Source organism: Macaca thibetana, chromosome 9 (genome assembly GCF_024542745.1).
Source record: "Macaca thibetana thibetana isolate TM-01 chromosome 9, ASM2454274v1, whole genome shotgun sequence".
NCBI classification, from domain to species: Eukaryota; Metazoa; Chordata; class Mammalia; order Primates; family Cercopithecidae; genus Macaca; species Macaca thibetana.
In genome coordinates, this window is record NC_065586.1 from 94,779,640 (window position 1) to 94,795,387 (window position 15,748).

Sequence of the window (15,748 nt, forward strand, 5' to 3'; positions counted from 1 at the left end):
AGCAAGGGAACAAAACTGGACAGAGAATGAGTTTGATGAATTGGCAGAAGTAGGCTTCAGAACGTGGGTAATAAAAAGCTCCTCTGAGCTAAAGGAACATGTTCTAACCCAATGCATGAAAGCTAAGAACCTTGATGAAAGACTAAAGGAATTGCTAATTAGAATAACCAGTTTAGAGAAGTATATAAATGACATGATGGAGTTAAAAAACACAGCACAAGAACTTTGTGAAGCATGCACAAGTGTCAACAGCTAAATCAATCAAGGGGAAGAAAGGATATCGGAGATTGATTATCAACTAATGAAATAAAGCATAAAGACAAGATTAAGGAAAAAGCATGAAAAGAAACAAACAAAGCCTGCAAGAAGTATGGGACTATGTAAAAAGACCAAACCTACATTTGATGGTGTACCTGAAAATGATGGGGAGAATGGAACCAAGTTGGAAAACACACTTCAGGATATTATCCAGGAGGACTTCTCCAACATAGCAAGACAGGTCAACATTCAAATTCAGGAAATACAGAGACCACCACAAAGATACTCTTCGAGAAGAGCAACCCCAAGACACATAATTGTTAGATTCACCAAGGTTGAAATGAAGGAAAAAATGTTAAGGGCAGTCAGAGAGAAAGGTCAGGTTACCCACAAAGGGAAGCTCATCAGACTAACAGCAGATGTCTCTGCAGAAACCCTACAAGCCAGAAGAGAGTGGGGGCAAACATTCAACATTATTAAAGAAAATAATTTTCGACCCAGAATTTCATATCCAGCCAATCTAAGCATCATAAGTGAAGGAGAAATAAATCCTTTAGAGACAAGAAAACACTAGGGATTTTGTCACCACCAGGCCTGCCTTACAAGAGTCCTGAAGGAAGCATTTAATGTGGAAAGGAAAAACTGGTACCAGCCACTGCAAAAACATACCAAAATGTAAAGACCAATGACACTATGAAGAAACTGCATCAACTAATGGGCTAAACAACCAGCTAGCATCATAATGACAGGATCAAATTCACACATAACAATATTAACCTTAAATGTAAATGGGCTAAATGCCCCAATTAAAAGACACAGACTGGCAAATTGCATAGAGTCAAGACCTGTTGGTGTGCTGTGTTCAGGAGACCCATCTCAAGTGCAAAGACAGACATAGGCTCAAAATAAAGGGATGGAGGAATATTTACCAAGCAAATGGAAAGAAAGAAAAAAAAAAAGCAGGGGTTGTAATCCTAGTCTCTGACAAAACAGAGTTTAAACAAACAAAGACAAAGAAGGGCATTACATAAAGGTAAAGGGATCAATGCAACAAGAAGAGCTAACTATCTTAAACATATATGCACCCAATACAGGAGCACCCAGATTCATAAAGCAAGTTCTTAGAGACCTACAAAGAGACTTAGACTCCCACACAATAATAGTGGGAGACTTTAACACCCCACTGTCAATGCCAGACAGATCAACGAGACAGAAAATTAACAAGGATATTCAGGACTTGAACTCAGCTCTGGACCAAGCAGGCCCAATAGACATCTACAGAACTCTCCACTCCAAATCAACAGAATATACGTTCTTCTCAGCACCACATTGCACTTATTCCAAAATTGACCACACAATTGGAAGCAAAACACTCCTCAGCAAAAGAATGGAAATAATAAATAATAGATGCAGAAAAGTCCTTTGATAAAATTCAACACCCCTTCATTCTAGAAGCATTCAATAAACTAGGTATTAATGGACCATATCTCAAAATAGCTGTTTATGACAAATCCACAGCCAATATCATACTAATGGGCAAAAACTGGAAGCATGCCCTTTGAAAACTAGCACAAGACAAGGATGCCCTCTCTTACCACTCCTATTCAGCACAGTATTGGAATTTCTGGCCAGGGCAATTAGTCAAGAGAAAGAAATAAAGTGAATTCAAATAGGAAGAGAGGAAGTCAAATTATCTCCATATGCAGATGACATGACTGTATATTTAGAAAACCCCATCATCTCAGCCCCAAAACTCCTTAAGCTGATAAGCAACTTCACCAATGTCTCAGGATACAAAATCAGAGTACAAAAATCAGAAATATTCCTATACACCAATAATAGACAAACAGAGAGCCAAATCACGAGTAAATTCCCATTCACAATTGCTACAAAGAGAAAAAAGTACCTAGGAATCCAACTTACAAGGGATGTGAAGGACCTCTTCAAGGAGAACTACAAACCATTGCTCAAGAAAATAAGAGAGGACACAACAAACGAAAAAACCTTTCATACTCATGAATAAGAAGAATCAATATTGTAAAAATGGCCATACTGTCCAAAGTAATTTATAGATTCAATGTTATTCCTATCAAGCTACCATTGACTTTCTTCACAGAATTAGAAAAAAATACTTTAAATTTCATATTTCATATGGAGCTAAAAAAGAGCCCATATAGTCAGGACAATCCTAAGCAAAAAGAACAAAGCTGGAGGCATGATGCTACCTGATTTCAAACTATACTATGAGGCTACAGTAACCAAAACAGCATGGTACTGGTACCAAAACAGATATATAGACCAATGGAACAGAACAGAGGTCTCAGAAATAACATCACACATCTACACATCTACAAATAACATCACACATCTACACACATCTAACATCACACATCACACATCTACAATTTGTCAGCTTTGATAAACCTGACAAAAACAAGCAATGGGGAAAGGATTCCCTGTTTAATAAATGGTGTTGGGAAAACTGGCTAGCCATATGCAGAAAACTGAAACTGGACCCCTGGCTTACATCTTAAACAAAAATTAACTCAAGATGGATTAAAGATTAAACATAAGACCTAAAACCATAAAATCCCTAGAAGAAAACCTAGGCAATACCATTCAGGACATAGGCATGGGCAAAGACCTCATGACTAAAACACCAAAAGCAATTGCAACAAAAGCCAAAATTGACAAATGGGATCTAATTAAACTAACGAGCTTCTGCACAGCAAAAGAAACTATCATCAGAGTGAACAGGCAACCTACAGAATGAGAGAAAATTTTGGCAATCTATCCATCTGACAAAGGGCTAATATTCAGAATCTACAAGGAACTTAAACAAATTTACAAGAGAAAAACAAATGACCCTATCAAAAAGTGGGTGAAGGATATGAACAGACACTTTTCAAAAGAAGACATTTATGCAGCCAACAAAGATATGAAAAAACGCTCATCATCAGTGGTCTTTAGACAAACGCAAATCAAAACCACAATGAGATACCATCTCATGCCAGTTAGAATTACGATCATTAAAAAGTCAGAAAACAACAGATGCTAGAGAAGATGTGGAGAAACAGGAATGCTTTTACACTGTTGGTGGGAGTGTAAATTAGTTTAACCATTGTGGAAGACAGTGTGGTGATTCCTCAAGGATCTAGAATAGAAATACCATTTGACCTAGCAATCTCATTACTGGAATATATACTCAAAGGATTATAAACCATTCTACTACAAAGACACACGCACACATATGTTTACTGTAGCACTATTCACAATAGCAAAGACTTGGAACCAACACAAATGCCCATCAATGATAGAGTGGATAAAGAGAATGTGGCACATATACACTATGGAATACTATGCAACCATAAAAAAGAATGAGTTCATGTCCTTTGCAGTGACATGGATGAAGCTGGAAGCCATCATTCTCAGCAAACTAATACAGGAAGAGAAAACCAAACACTGCATGTTCTCACTGCATGTTCTCTCTCATGAGTGAGAGGGCATGGGAGGGATATCATTAGGACAAATAACTAGTGTAGACGACAGGTTGATGGGTGCAGTAAACCACCATGGCCTGTGTACACCTATGTAAAAAACCTACCCATTCTGCACATGCTAAAAAAAAAGAAAAGAAAAAAATACATAAATACATCATACATTTATCCACCTAAACACAGACTAAAAGCTTAATAAATATTGAGGTAATGTATGAATCAAGCTGCTCTTCCAGAATCATAAGAATCATTATCTCCAACTTTCTAAGGTCAGAAACTTGATTTTACAAAATTACTTAGTAGACAGACTCCAGAGAACTGAGTCATATAACTAAGTATTATAAGAGAATAATGCACGAATGTATATAGATCAGGTTATGGGTATGAGTATATAAGATTGATTCAGTAATTAATTATAGTAGCTTTTACTTGCTTACAGAAATGGGCAGATGTATTTGGGAAGCACGTTTATAGTTCATAATGTAGTTCAGTGTTCATTCAATTAGAGGTATTGCATTATCTTAAGGTAATTTTTGTGATTAAGTATAGCCCTCTAAAGAACAAACACCATTTCCCTGAAATGGAGTTGGACTAGAATTTATATACACTTCCAGAGTTTGAGTCCCAGCTTCAAAATTTCTCCAGTTCTTTCTTACTTTAAATTCACCAATGGCTAAAATAAATGTAAAACTCTGTAACATTATGTTAATCAGTTACAGAGTTTACAATTTATGGACATTTCGGGAAATATTTTATATCCAAAGAAAGTAATTGTAAAAAAGTATGGTGTCAAGAAAGTCATTTTTTTTTTGTTTTGCTTTTGATTTTCTTTTCTTTTCTCTTTTTTTTGAGACAGGGTCTCACCATGTCACTCAGGCTCGAGTGCAGTGGCATGATCAAGGCTCACTGCGGCCTTGACCTCCTAGGCTCAAGTGACCCTGTCTCCCAAGTAGCCAGGATCACAGGTGCATGCCACCATGCCCAGCTAACTTTCTAGTTTTTTGTAGAGATGGAGTCTTGCTATGTTGTGACTGGTGTCAAACTCCCGACCTCAAGCAATCCTCCCATCTTGGCCTCCCAAAGTGCTGGGATTACAGGTGTGAGCAACCATGCCTGGCCGAAGAAAGTCATTCTTTCATATACTTTAACATCCTAAACTTTCTCATCTTTGCCTCTTGATATTGGGTATATCTTGCTTTTGTGGTCTGTAGCCCACACTATTCACTGCTTTCAAAGAAGAGGAAAAGAAGTAGGTTAGTCACTTAAAGTTTAGCCACTCTAGAAAAAACAATCAAAGAAACTTATACTTTGTTTTTTTCCAATGCTAGATTTGCTCTAGAGATAAAATACTTGTTAACATGGTGTAGGTATATGGAAAGATGAGTGATAAGAAGACTGACCTGTTCTATTGTCCCTTCCTGAATGTGAATATAATGATTAAATGATTACCTCTGTCCAAAAAGATAAGGTTACAAAGCAGAAAATGGCTAGAAGGTTAGAGAAACATGTCTACCATGAAGATATTTTGAGGGGGAAGAGGCTGAATATAGAACACAGAATAGTTTTGAGCAGAATACTGTACATTGGATATCTTAAGAGAGATGATTTTAGTAAAGAAGAACTATCAGTAGTTGTAAAATGAATTAAAGAAACAGCAAAATCTTCAAACTCTAAAATGTATTCTTTAAATTCTAAAATGTAGCCTTAATAAATGATTATTTATTATTTATCATTAATAATCATGTATTATCTATTAATCATGTATATGGTTACATAAAAAATAGAAATGCACTTTAACGGGAAAACACTAACTCTAGACTTTCTGACTAGAGATTCAAAATGACCTATAGAAACACACATTTTTGGATATTTTTCACTTTATTGAATTATTTTGTTCTTTTCCTATCTATATTCCTATTTCTTATCAATGTCAGTGCCTTTTCTTCTCCTTATAAACAATTATTTGTTGTTGTTAAGCCCTGAGGAGGCGCTTTAAAAGATGATGATGGGAACCAAATGATGTGTGGCTAAAGTGTCTAAATAACATTTTTTAAAGTGTAATTAGCTCCCTTTCTGAACTATGTAGCATTGTCTGAAGGAAGGAGGTTGATGGGGAGGGGCAAGTTCTTACTTGTCTGGAATAGATGTATATGGAAAGATGTATATATTCTCTCCTCCAACCCACCCCCTCCACAAAATCACTCCAATTATGCCAATTGTAAATTTATTTAGTTTAACAAGCTCCTACACTTAGAGATGCCAAAAACCCTAGAATAATTATTCCCGTCAATCACGGGTAGGTAAGTTTTATTTAATCTGGGTGTATCTATTATTAGCTGAGATTTTTTACAAACCAGTTTTATGTAGGCAGAATAGTTTTACAAGAAAACCAAACAAAGCCTTTGGGCATGTATTCTCCAGTTCAACAAAAGACCTACCATTCTTTAGTGTCTGATACTTATCTCTTTTAACCATTATGCCCAATTGGTCTCTCACGGCAGGTGTCATGCCCTGTTTGAAGAATATTTTGCTCTGTTTGGAGAATAAAGCTAAGTTGGGCAGAGCCTGATATTTGAGGAGGGTAAGGTTAGGTGGGTGGTCATGAGTAGAAACATAAAATACCAAAAAATGTCAAAAAAATATAAATAGAAAATGGTATGGAAAGGGATCAGTGAAAGACTTTACTGACAATGTAATACTTTGGCCTACTCCAAAGCTGATCATATCATTCCTGCTTTGTTGTCAAATGTATGATACTCAGGCAAGTCTGGAATATGAAAACCCTAAGGCTATCCTAGCTGAGCCTCCTACAGTCATGGTATCCTCAGTTCAACTCAACAGGTCTCCATTTGGTCACTAACTATCCCCTAATTTCCACAGGTAAAGAAGAGAGAAAAGCAGAGAAAGAGGAAAGAAACGGAGAGCTACATTCCAGTTAGTGGCTACGGGTAGGAAAGTTGGACATTTATTCTTTTCTTCCCTTGCCATCTTATTTTGAGAAATCCAAATTCCAGGATGCAATAAATACACATGGGCACACACACACTCACACATATAGTGCTCCAAACAAATATGGGTTAGCTAAAGACATATAAGACTGTTAATGAAAATGCTGGAATGAATTTGCATCAGTAATTTTAAGAGAATTCTTGGTTTGTTTTGTTCTAAAGTATACCAAAAGGTATTTTAATCTGAGAATCACACATTTTCATATCTATACTATCAATAATTTTAACTATAATCCATATTGACTCAATATTACAGTCATGAAATCTACAGAATAACATATATGTCACAAATAAATATATATCATTGGGAATATAGCATGATTTAGGAAATATTTCTCCAAATTGTGCTCCATGGAATATTGTTCCATGGAATGAATGATAACTTATGCTACACACACACACACACACACACACACACACAAAATTTAATGATTAAATAGGACTGGCTACATAATTTGTAGGTCCCCGTGAAAAATGAAAGTATGAGTCCCTTTGTTAAAAAAGCATTAAGAATTTCAAGACGGTGACTGCAGAGAATGAAAGCAATAATGGGTCTCTTCTCTTTTTTTCTTTTTTTTTTTCTTTTGAGACGGAGTCTTGCTGTTTCCTGGGCTGGAGTACAGTGGCATGATCTCAGCTCACTGCAACCTTCGCCTCCCGGGTTCAAGCGATTCTCCTGCCTCAGCCTCCCAAGGAGCTGGGATTATAGGGGGCTGCCACCATGACCAGCTAATTTTTGTATTTTTAATAGAGACGGGGTTTCATCATGTTGGCCAGGCTGGTCTCAAACTCCTGACCTCGTGATCCACCTACCTAGGCCTCCCAAAGTGCTGGCATTACAGGCCTGAGCCACCACGCCCAGCCAAAAATGGGTCTTTTCTAAGCATGGGCCCTATGTGACAGCACAGGCTGCACACCCTTGAAACTAGCCTTGGTGAAATTGTGTAAGAAATGCTGGGTTAAAAAATGTCAAACAGATTTCTTTGCAGCAAGACTTCTTATAGCCTTTTATATACTAATGTGTACTGTGATCCTTCAGGAGGTTCACATACTGTATAAAGTCCTCAAATATATTTGACCAAAGCTCTTTTGAATTATTATTTTAGCAGGATCATCTTGTAGGACCAATGTTCCACAGAACACACATTGTAAAAGGTAGCTCAGGCTGTGCAAACAGGTTATAAAATCAATTTGTTAGTCATAAATCACTATATATTTCCCATTTTGTGGCATTTTCCCCATATTTGGAATGAGGTAACTAGAGATAATTATAGATGCAAATGGTGTGTATTCACTAAATCTACTGTCCTTCACTATTTGGTCTTTTACCATTTGGAGAGTCAACTCAGTGGCCAAACATCACAAATGTTTTCTGGGCCAGGGCACTAGAGATGGTCTGATTGAAACTGTATCACAAGCCAACTTATTTTTCCCCTTTATTTTGTCAATTCAGAGGAAGTAACATCCTTACTTACCATTACCCAGTTCCCAAGAAATGTTGTACTTTTTGCTGGCGCTGTACTTCAACAGACTCAGGGCACTAGAACTGTTCCAGGAGTTATTGGGATTACGACGCAGTGCATTTAGAGCAAATATCAGGTGGAGTCCAGAGCAATCAGCAAAGTTATAAAGTTTGTCTAGAGACCTGGCTGGGAAGAAGCAAAGAAAGGCTTGTAACTTTCAAATCAACATTCCAACAAAAGGAAAATAGTAGCTAATATAAAAAGCCTTTCTATGAGCTTCCCACTAATAAGGAATAACACAGACAGGCTTCTAAAAGGGACTATTACCTCTTGGTCTGAGTACATTTCAAGGTGACGTTTAGAAAGCAGCAGACAGGGCCGGGCGCGGTGGTTCACACCTGTAATCCCAGCACTTTGGGAGGCCAAGGTGGGTGAATCACCTAAGGTCGGGAGTTCAAGACCAGCCTGACCAACTTGGAGAAACCCCGTCTCTACTAAAAATACAAAATTAGCCGGGCGTGGTGGTGCACGCCTGTAATCCCAGCTATTCAGAAGGCTGATGCAGGAGAATTGCTTGAACCTGGGAGGCGAAGGTTGCGGTGAGCAGAGATTGCACAATTGCACTCCAGCCTGGGCAACAAGAGCAAAACTCCGTCTCACACACACACACACAAAAAAAAAGAAAAAAGAAAAAAAGCAGCAGCAGATAGATTTCCAGAGGTTGCAAATTGGCAACCAGATCTAGTCTGTCACATATTTTATTTAACAAAAAGTTGAATTGTTGATGTTTAAAAATGGGAAGATTTCACAAAGTAGCTGAATTTCTTAATTTTTCTAGAAAAGTCAGACAATATGGCACTGCTAGGTCCATATTCCTACAGGACATAGTAGGAATAATAGTCAGGGTACAAGGCCAGGAAGGATGACTGGCTGGTGAGTCTTGGAAAACAGCTCAGCCTAGTATGATTTCCAAAACTTTTCACTCAAGTCCAGATTTCTAATACTTCTGACAATGGAAATACTATGACCACTATTAGAAATATGTTCATTGCCAGGCGCGGTGGCTCACGCCTGTAATCTCAGCACTTTGGGAGGCCGAGATCGGGGGATCACGAGGTCAGGAGATCGAGACCATCCTGGCTAACATAGTGCAACCCCGTCTCTACCAAAAATTAGCTGGGCATGGTGGCGGGCGCCTGCAGTCCCAGCTACTCGGGAGGCTGAGGCAGGAGAATGGTGTGAACCCGGGAGGCAGAGCTTGCAGTGAGCCGAGATCATGCCACTGCACTCCAGCCTGGGCAACAGAACGAGACTCCATCTCAAAATAAATAAATAAATAAAATAAATTTAAAAAAAAGAAATATGTTCATTATCAGGTTGATCCCAGATACCATCAACTCTATCACCATGTGTCTCTTATTTATCCCATTCCTTCATTTCAATTGCCACCATTCTTTTTCTGGCTGTCATTTATACTTGGATAACTTACTACGATTTCTGTACTTGCCTGTCTACTTCCGGATTCTTCCCATTCAGCCAATTCATCTTCCCCTAGTAACTCTCAGCCAGTTTTACTCAATCCTCAAAACCCTAGTGGATTTTCAAGACCATTTCATTCCTTAATTCAAGGCTTCTACAACTCACCCATAATTTCCCCCTCAACTTTAGGCCTCCCTATTTCTCTTAATGAACTCTTTGTTGATGTCAGCCAGTTTATTTGTTAGGGAACTCCTTGCCCCATTGACCTTTGTTCTAATATTCTCCGTATTTGTCATGCTCTTATTCCTTTTTAAAACATATCCATATTTTACTTGTCCTTTTACACAGTGTATCGCAAGGTATGGATAACATGACTTCAGGTAGTAAACAGTTTTAAAAAGCTTCTTAGATTAATAATTACATAGAAGAGTTTACATTAACCTGTATTCATTAAACGTAAAGCAGAGTTTCTCAAATAGGGTTCTGTGAAACACTAGGGTTCCACAAGAGGTCACCAGAGGTTCTGCAAGAGATGATGCAGAGTGTCCAAGTTGCCCGATTAGCAATTTTTTTTATAGATCTTTTAGTCCTTTAAAAAGGAATCATTATCATTGGGTTGAGTATTTTATCAGTTTTTGAAGCAGGATATGGGAGGACTGCCATGTTCATCTTCTTATGTATACAAGAAAGTATTTCTTAAGAAGCACCAAGAACAAGGACAGAAATTGTCTCATTTCAGTTGGAAATAAAATGGATGTAAACCTATATCATACTCTACCCAGAATTGAGTAACTGGGCAACAACAACAACAAAAGGAATAAATTTCACATTCAGGAAATACATTTAATTATTATTTTTAGTTCCAAAATAACAATTAGAATTGCAATGCATTTATAGCTTAGTAAAGTGATCATGAAACCAGTATATTATAATTTTATAATTATCTATATGCTATTAGGTAAAAAAATAATTTTTTTCAAAGTCTCATATAAAATTGTATCACAGGCCATAATTTTATTCATATTGCTTTGATATATAGTTTTACTTGCTTTACTATTCAACCTCATTAATACATTTTTATATTCAAAATAATATTAAAGTGAATTCATAACCTTTATTTAAATTAAACCTAATAAACCTACCTTTAGAAAAATTTGATCCCACTGTGGCTTAAACTAGTTACTTAACAAAAACAAATTATGTTTACCTTATAAGATTTTCAAATTTATGAAAAGGAAATAATGAAATTAATTTCAAGAAAGACAGTTAACTACTCTTTTTTTATTTTCAATAACAGTTGTCTAAAAAGTCATTTTTAGTTTTAAATAGGACTTGCATTTACCATACCTCAGTAGTATTGATACAACAGAAATCTGTTTTAAGACTTTGAGGCCCACTTGTATAAGATACAATAAAAACCAGTAGGATTTTTTTGAAAAAGAAAAACTGAAGTTTCTTTTATCTATACCATTAGAACTGGTATCCTTTGTGGAGAGAGGGAAACTATGCAAAAAATAGGTTAAGAAACTGGCCAAACTAAACAGCTTTTAAAGAAAATATAACTCTCTGTTTAACAGAGCATTTGCAATATTGGATAATTATATATTTACAACTAAATAGTCACTCTAATATACTATGAGCTTTAGATATAATACTTTTATCCAGAGGTTTCCCTGATTTTTGAGAATTATATTATAGATTACTAAAAAAATAATTTGAGTATTATAAGATCAACAGAGGTCCATTTTTAAGTCCTCTAATATTCATGTGATGAAAGTTATATTATTTTATCAGGAAAAAACTCAATATTCAATTAAATAACATTTTGTTCATCCATAGTTGCAACATCTTATAATCTATTAAGCATGCAATAAAATTACTTATTTTCATAATTTTTGGTTTCATTTATATATTAAAATCCAAATCAAATGTTTGCATCAAAATGTAATATGAATGACTGATATTCCTTTTGGATAGATTGATCCCATTTAAGTGGTCTTTTTCTAAAACTAATTATTTCCATATAATGAGTATTTACTGTATATGTTTCATATGTATTAGAAACACAAACACACATCAAACACAAAAGCATATCAAACCTGTGATTTCATGGATTTGATGGTTTAAGGCAAGGAAAAATGTATTTATGAAAAAAATGTGTCAACATGAAGAGCAGTATGGGAGAAACAGTATGGATAGTTTGTTCACATAGCAAAAATTGGGAACTAGAATGCTAAAAGTTTGGGAAATACTTCTTTAAGAATAAGTTTAAGTCCTGCCTCTTCCATGACGCCATTCCTGAACACACCAACCTCCTGAAAGTGATTTCAACTTTCTCTAAACTCCAGAGCTATACCATTTTTTGGCATCTCACTCCTCTGTGACATGATATTATCTTGGGATTTGCTTCTCGATTTATTCACTTCTCCAGAGTGAATGACTTGTTTTCCCAGTTAAACTGTGACATTTCTTAAGTCTGGTACCATATCTTATATCCTTCATAGCATCTACCACACAGCAATTTTCTGCCTTAATATTATGCCAAAGAGTTCTCAAGGCCCAAATCCTTTTTGTTGCATAAAAGTGGTCTATAAGAAGTAGAAAGGGACAAAAGAGACATTTGTCTAAAATAATTATTGCTAGGCTTGTCGCAGTGGCTCACGCCTGTAATCCCAGCACTTTGGGAGGCTGAGGTGGGTGAATCACCTGAGGTCAGGAATTCGAGAGCAGCCTGACCAATATGGTGAAACCTGTCTCTACTAATGATACAAAAAAATTAATTGGGCGTGGTGGCACATGCCTGTAATCCCAGCTACTCTACTCAGGAGGCTGAGGCAGGAGAATCGCTTGAATGTGGGAGGTGGAGATTGCAGTGAGCCAAGATCATGTCATTGCACTCCAGCCTGGGTAACAAGAATGAAAATAAGTCTCAAAAAGAATAATTATTGCTAATCTATGAAACATGTTATACAGTTTATTAGAAAAGTACTTATATTTGAATATAGAGAATTTAGTAGATACTCAAGACATGTAATCTCCCTTAGAACATTTGCTCAGGTTCCATCAAAGCAAGTAGATACCCAAAGATGACTTTCTACTCCCTCTACCAGAGGGGGCCAATACCTCTATGTTTTCTAGTCAGGGTGCATTAACATTTCACCAGCATATAATTCTACGAAGCATTGGGTAGTAGGCAGTTGAAGATGAGGAGCTGGGACTTGAGAAAGATGTAAAAGTATATAGGCTTGGGTGTCACTCAGTGCTGACAGTTGATGCTGTGAAAGTTCTTGAGATTTCTGAAGGGCAAGGTGGCTGAAGAGAAAACCTTAAGAAATGTCCACATATAAGGGTCATGGAGAACAACAATAACAACAACAAACAGAGAAGAAGAAGAACCCAGATATGCCGTCTTAAGGAACCCAAAAGAAGAGAGTTGAAGGAGGTGCTGTTTCATAATCGTAGGTGTTCATGACAAACTGAGGAGCAAAAGGACTGAGAAAAAAAAAAAGAAATTAGATTTAGGGTGTGATGAGAACTTAAAGAATGAGTAGATGAACAAGGAATAGATTCTGATACATTCAACTCACTTATTGAAGTTCTGTGGTGATAAAAGGAAGAAAAGAAACAAAATAGTAATGAGAGAAATACCAGATTTTTTTTAAAAAAATTCAAGATCCAAGAAAAGCCACCTCTTTAATAAAGCTAATCTCAGTTTTCTATTAGGAAAATGTAGATAAGGGTCAATGAATTCACACTAAGATATGAATGACAGATTATTTCTCTTAGTTTCCCTAGGACTTGACACTTTAAAAACCAAACAGACAAGCAATCCAACAAACAAAAAATTGGACATTCATTAACTTATTAATTTATTCAACAGATATTTATTAAGCACTTACTATGTGACAGGAACTATTATACACCATATATATCTGCATGTATACATATATACATGCATATATATATATCTGTATATATACATATATACAAGAAGATTATATAGTATATAATAGTGCCAGCTCTATGATGGTGCAAAACCAATGCACGTTCAGCAGAAATCGTACTTCAAGTACTCATACAACCATTTTGTTTTTCACTTTCAGTATAGTATTCAATAAATTACTTGAGATATTTTATACTTTATTGTAAGATAGGCTTCAGTTAGATGATTTCGCCCAACAGTAGGCTGATGTAAGTGTTCTGAGTAAGCCAGGCTAAGCTATGATGCTAAGTAGGTTAAGGTGTATTAAATGCATTTTTGACCTACGATAGTTTCAACTTATGATGAGTTTATTGAGACATAACCCCATCATAAGTTGAGGAGCATCTGCATGTGGTATATATACACATACATGTATATAAACATGTGTATATATATACACACATACATGTGTATATATGTGTGTGTATATACACACATACATGTGTATATATATACACACACATACATGTGTATTATATACATACACACACACACACACACTTATACACACATTTATATTGCAATGAGCAAAACAGAAAACAGGCCCTACCCTCATGGAGGTAACATTTAATGTGGCCAGCGGGGGAAGTAAAGCAGGGTAGGAGATAGTATAGAACCAATAGTAGCTAGTATGCTATTTTAGATAAGCATCACAATTAAGGTATCATTTGATCAGAGACCCAGTGGAAGGAAGGGAGCAAGTCAAGTAGATAACTATGGAAAGAATTCCAGGCAGAGGGCCCCAGAGTAAGGGCAAAGGTCCAAGACAGGTGTGAGACTGATGAATGTGAAGAACACTGAGAGGCTGGTGTAGCTGCCCCAGAATGAATGAGAGGGAGAGCAGTAGGAGATGAGATCACAGTGGTAGCAGGGCTATGTCGTGTAGGGCCTTATTGGTCATTATAAGAACTTTGGCTTTTGCCCTCATTGACATAGAAGCCATTAGATGGTTTTGAATATGACCCAACTCACATTTTAAAATCATCACTCTGGCTACTGAGCTGAAGAGACTGAAGGAGGTGGGAAGAGTAAGGGTGAAAGCAAGGAAATTAGGAATCTATAGCAATAATTGAAGCAAGGGATCATTGTGGCTTGGACCAGGGTGGTAGCAGCAGAGTGGTAGAAGTGGTTGGTTTCTGGGGATGTTTTAAAGGTTGAGCCAGTAAGATCTGCTGAATGATTGGAATATGGTGCGTGAGAAAAAAAGAGTCAAGAAACTCTGAAGTTTTTGGCTTAAGCAACAGAAAGATAAAGTTGCTATTTATGAAGGAAGTGTGAAAGATTGGGAGAAGAGAGAAGGAGAAGGCCAAGATGAGAATTTGGGTTTGGGGCATGTTGAGTTTGTAATGTCTTTAGATGTATAGGTAAAGAATTTGAGTGGGCAGAATATGCAAATCCAGAGTTAAGTGGTGAGATGTGGATGGAAAGTATAAAGCTGACTAAGCAACACATTTTCAAAGGTTGGGAGAGGTAGAGAACCTTTCACTGGAAAGAAGAGAGACAGGAGCTGTCACAGGGATCTTCCAGTTTACAGATGCCAATGTCATCAACGTGGCTTAGTTTCCCTCCCAGCTCTTCCCCTTCTTCCCTTTAATGCTGAGCATCTACTTGAGTCTCACCTTCCTTGATTCCCTATTCAGGATTAACTTCCCACCTTTTTATCCTACTTTTGTTACGTATTTCCCTCAAAGTCACAGCTATCCTACTTTTCCCTCCATTATTTGACAGAGACTATAAACATTTTCTTCATGTTTTATAAGCTACTATGCAAACAAAGCTTATAGACATGGCCCCAGCCCTCACTTTCCAAATTGATGGCCCCCTCTAAGCTCCTCTTCCATAGAAATGATGGAGCCATAGCTGTTACCTGGGAATTAAATTGGCACAAATTTTTACCAGACTAGTGTTTGAGACCAAGTATATGCAAGTATCACACAGAAAACATAGTTAATTTGTTTTAAGGACTCAGTTCAATACTGTTTTTTTCTTAATTGGCAAAAATAACTTTAAGAACTATTTTATTCTTTTGCAACCTTCACATGAAGAAAGAGTGTTTTTTCT

General features: G+C 36.7%; 1 protein-coding gene across 1 annotated transcript in view; it reads right to left on the reverse strand.

Moving 5' to 3' along the window:
• HPSE2 (heparanase 2 (inactive)) overlaps positions 1-15,748 on the reverse strand; it is a 792,879-nt gene that overhangs the window by 283,756 nt on the left and 493,375 nt on the right. Inside the window, exon 4 of the mRNA XM_050805712.1 lies at positions 8,239-8,412. Within this exon, the coding sequence (XP_050661669.1) occupies positions 8,239-8,412 (174 nt within the window). The remainder of the gene's footprint in view (positions 1-8,238; positions 8,413-15,748) is intronic.